The sequence below is a fragment of the Oncorhynchus keta genome, chromosome 10 (assembly GCF_023373465.1).
Source record: "Oncorhynchus keta strain PuntledgeMale-10-30-2019 chromosome 10, Oket_V2, whole genome shotgun sequence".
NCBI classification, from domain to species: domain Eukaryota; kingdom Metazoa; phylum Chordata; class Actinopteri; order Salmoniformes; family Salmonidae; genus Oncorhynchus; species Oncorhynchus keta.
Window position 1 is genome coordinate 83,372,758 of NC_068430.1, and position 4,697 is coordinate 83,377,454.

The 4,697-nt window shown below is 50.8% G+C and overlaps 1 protein-coding gene across 1 annotated transcript in view; it reads left to right on the forward strand.

The window, feature by feature from the left end:
* The first annotated feature begins 627 nt into the window (after window positions 1-627).
* The window catches only part of LOC118383952 (collagen alpha-1(XI) chain-like), a 164,846-nt gene continuing 160,776 nt past the window's right edge, over window positions 628-4,697 (forward strand). The window contains 1 exon segment of the mRNA XM_052526138.1: window positions 628-1,285. Coding sequence (XP_052382098.1) covers window positions 1,180-1,285 — 106 coding nt within the window. The 5' untranslated portion in view covers window positions 628-1,179.

The window sequence follows — 4,697 nt, forward strand, 5'->3', positions numbered from 1 at the left end:
GAGCTCGTTCCTAACACACACTATGAGCCTTATCTTCAACAGGCAAGAGCTAACACACACTATGAGCCTTATTCCTAACACACACTATGAGCCTTATCTTCAACAGGCAAGAGCTCGTTCCTAACACACACTATGAGCCTTATCTTCAACAGGCAAGAGCTCGTTCCTAACACACACTATGAGCCTTATCTTCAACAGGCAAGAGCTCGTTCCTAACACACACTATGAGCCTTATCTTCAACAGGCAAGAGCTCGTTCCTAACACACACTATGAGCCTTATCTTCAACAGGCAAGAGCTCGTTCCTAACACACACTATGAGCCTTATCTCAACAGGCAAGAGCTCGTTCCTGAGCCTTATCTTCAACAGGCAAGAGCTCGTTCCTAACACACACTATGAGCCTTATCTTCAACAGGCAAGAGCTCGTTCCTAACACACACTATGAGCCTTATCTTCAACAGGCAAGAGCTCGTTCCTAACACACACTATGAGCCTTATCTTCAACAGGCACGAGACAACCGTTTGTTAACCGCAACAGCTCTGTTCCCTGCGCGAGACAATCTTCGGGAAGGGAGGGATCAATGGAAGAGATAGAGAGAGAGAGAGAGAGAGAGAGAGAGAGAGAGAGAGAGACAGAGAGAGAGAGGAAAGTTTGAAGTTGGCTGGTTGGGTGAACGAATACAGGGTTTTTTTCAGGAGGAAATGAATATGGAATAAGGAATTGCTTGCTATTTCTTTCTCCATCAGAAGGATATAACGATATAAGGATATTATATATATATAATGATGTAACCAGATAAGAAAGAGAACGAAAAAGAAAGAGGGAAATAAAGTGTAAACGTTTTGATGGATTTGTTTCCCTCTGGTCAAACTGCACCTATTTCTTAACAGAAGTTGACTTCGAACCGGATAACAGTTATCGGGACGAACTCCAGTCTCTACCGTGTGCGCGCATGATATCATTACCCCATCAACCGGGTCATTGCGCGCTCCCAGACATGGACGCAGGTCCTCTCAGCAGCGGATAAGCACACGCGCTGTACCCGCGCAGTCTCGAGCCCCCTAAGCACGGGTGTGTGTGAGCCCCGTGGAGCTAAACGGTGGAGCCGGGACGGGAGGTATCGGAGCCAACCGCACTGGACAGTTCCCGGTTTACCGAGAAAGACTTTGAGCAACGAGATGGACCGAATATGGAGCTCAACGCCCGGGGCATCGCCTCCCCTCCTCCTTCTCCTCACCCTCCTCTCCATCACTGTTTTTCACGAGGCGACAGCGGCACAGGCAGGTAGGTGATCTCATCAGCGTGTTTATTACCTTTATTAACAAATACATCCCGCATAGACTCAGTAACAGCACGAGCTCTATTGACGGTCTCATAGAGTAGGGCTACTGACACTTTTACTTTTGTATAATATAATACACACACACACACACACACACACACACACACACACACACACACACACACACACACACACACACACACACACACACACACACACACACACACACACACACACACACACACACACACACACACACACACACACACACACACACACCTGGTTTGGGCTTGTTCAGTTGCAGGGCATGCCCCTGGGGTAGGCACGTGCTCCATTCCAACCAACTATCCTGCTCAAATCCCTGGTATTTGCCAACCCGGAGCCTGTAGGTCGACTATAACCTGGTGTTATTGTCATCCAAGAGCACAAATACTGCTGTAGGTTTATAATTTACCTATAACTCAGTTTGATGAGGAAAATAGGACACAGCAGGCCTCTCTCTCTCTCTCTCTCTCTCTCTCTCTCTCTCTCTCTCTCTCTCTCTCTCTCTCTCCTCTCTCTTTCCCTCTCTCTCTCTCTCTCTCTCTCTCTCTCTCTCTCTCTCTCTCTCTCTCTCTCTCTCTCTCTCTCTCTCTCTCTCTCTCTCTCTCTCTCTCTCTCTCTCTCTCTCTCTCTCTCTCTCTCTCTTTCTCTCTCTCTTTCTCTCTCTCTCTCTCTCTCTTTCTCTCTCTCTCTCTCTCTCTCTCTCTCTCTCTCTCTCTCTCTCTCTCTCTCTCTCTCTCTCTCTCTTTCTCTTTCTCTCTCTCTCTCTCTCTCTCTCTCTCTCTCTCTCTCTCTCTCTCTCTCTCTCTCTCTCTCTCTCTCTCTCTCTCTCTCTCTCTCTCTCTCTCTCTCTCTCTCTCTCTCTCTCTCTCTCTCTCTCTCTCTCTCTCTCTCTCTCTCTCTCTCTCTCTCTCTCTCTCTCTCTCTCTCTCTCTCTCTCTCTCTCTCTCTCTCTCTCTCTCTCTCTCTCTCTCTCTCTCTCTCTCTCTCTCTCTCTCTCTCTCTCTCTCTCTCTCTCTCTGCAGGATTCATTTGGTGTGAGTTAACAGACCTGTGTCTCAACTTGTCTTCCATACCTGTAACTGTACTCTTAACATACTGCTGCTGTACTGCGTGTGTGAGTGTACAAGAGTCAGATCTAGGTTTTCTAGGTTTTCTAGGTTGTTGTCCTGCTACTGTGTCTCTGCCTCTACCTCTCTGCTTCTTCTCTCTGGGGTTTTTGGTTGGTTTCTGTAAAGCACATTGTGACAGATGAAGGCTATCAGCCTGTGACCTGTGAACTCTAACCACGGTCTTCTTAGGTCAACTCAGGTCAGAGGGTGAACCCTGGAGTGTCTCTCTCACACCTGGGGCTGACACACACGCACACACTCGCACACACACACACTTCCACAACCCCCACCCTCCCCAAACCCCCCACACACCTGGTTGTCAGAGCACAACCCTGTGAGTTATGCTCATGGTCAACCTCAAGTGAAGGTCAAGTGTGTCTGAGTTACGGTTTTACCTGAAGTGGTTGAGTTGCTCTTTATGACTGACTGATCACTTTATGTTTCTCTCTCTTAGTCTCATCTGTCTCTGTCTCTCTCTGTCTCCTCTCTCTCTGTCTCTCTCTCTGTCTCTTCTCTCTCTCTCTCTCTCTCTGTCTCCTCTTTCTCTTTCTCCACTTTCTCTCTCTCTCTGTCTCCTCTGTCTCTCTGTTTCCTCTGTCTCTCTGTCTCCTCTGATTCCTGTCTGTCTGTCTGTCTGTCTGTCTGTCTGTCTGTCTGTCTGTCTGTCTGTCTGTCTGTCTGTCTGTCTGTCTGTCTGTCTGTCTGTCTGTCTGTCTGTCTGTCTGTCTCACTCTGACTGTCTGTATACAATGTGACAGTGATCTAACTGTACTGTTGACTGACTGATGTCTCTCTCATGTCTCTCCCTCTCAATTAAAATCAAATCAGTTCAATTCCAGGGGCTTTATTGGCATGAAACATGTTTACATCTCCGTCACTCTATTTCTGTCTAACTCGTTAACCCACCTCTGGGCTAGGAGGTCCACCTCTGGGCTAGGAGGTCCACCTCTGGGCTAGGAGGTCCACCTCTGGGCTAGGAGGTCCACCTCTGGGCTAGGGGGTCCACCTCTGGGCTAGGAGGTCCACCTCTGGGCTAGGAGGTCCACCTCTGGGCTAGGAGGTCCACCTCTGGGCTAGGAGGTCCACCTCTGGGCTAGGAGGTCCACCTCTGGGCTAGGAGGTCCACCTCTGGGCTAGGAGGTCCACCTCTGGGCTAGGAGGTCCACCTCTGGGCTAGGAGGTCCACCTCTGGGCTAGGGGGTCCACCTCTGGGCTAGGAGGTCCACCTCTGGGCTAGGAGGTCCACCTCTGGGCTAGGAGGTCCACCTCTGGGCTAGGAGGTCCACCTCTGGGCTAGGAGGTCCACCTCTGGGCTAGGGGTCCACCTCTGGGCTAGGAGGTCCACCTCTGGGCTAGGAGGTCCACCTCTGGGCTAGGGGGTCCACCTCTGAGCTAGGAGGTCCACCTCTGGGCTAGGAGGTCCACCTCTGGGCTAGGAGGTCCACCTTTGGGCTAGGAGGTCCACCTCTGGGCTAGGAGGTCCACCTCTGGGCTAGGGGGTCCACCTCTGGGTTAGGGGGTCCACCTCTGGGCTAGGGGGTCCACCTCTGGGCTAGGGGGTCCACCTCTGGGCTAGGAGGTCCACCTCTGGGCTAGGAGGTCCACCTCTGGGCTAGGGGGTCCACCTCTGGGCTAGGGGGTCCACCTCTGGGCTAGGAGGTCCACCTCTGGGCTAGGAGGACCACCTCTGGGCTAGGAGGTCCACCTCTGGGCTAGGGGGTCCACCTCTGGGCTAGGAGGTCCACCTCTGGGCTAGGGGGTCCACCTCTGGGCTAGGAGGTCCACCTCTGGACTAGGGGGTCCACCTCTGGGCTAGGGGATCCACCTCTGGACTAGGGGGTCCACCTCTGGGCTAGGAGGTCCACCTCTGGGTTAGGAGGTCCATTTGGATTTGAGACATCAACAACAAGTTTGTTGAAACAGGGAGGTATACAAACTTTGCTTCGAGAGCCTAACTGATTACACGTGATCCACATTTGAACAGTTTATAGACATTCCATGTGTACATCTGGTGGGTTGAACCAAGGACGTAGTTGGCTATTCTAGATGGCTGAGACTGTCACTATTGGCTCCTCCCTTTCATCTATTTGGCTGGGGAGAGCCAATAGTATCACTCGTCTTGAGGATGTCAGCGATTGGTCTGATGATAATGATGTCATATTGCTGAGTCCCATATTTAATGATACTTCCTGGGGCCAAAACTGTAAAGAATAAATAAAGGAAAAATACAGTTAAAACAATCATAAAAAACGGAGCCCAC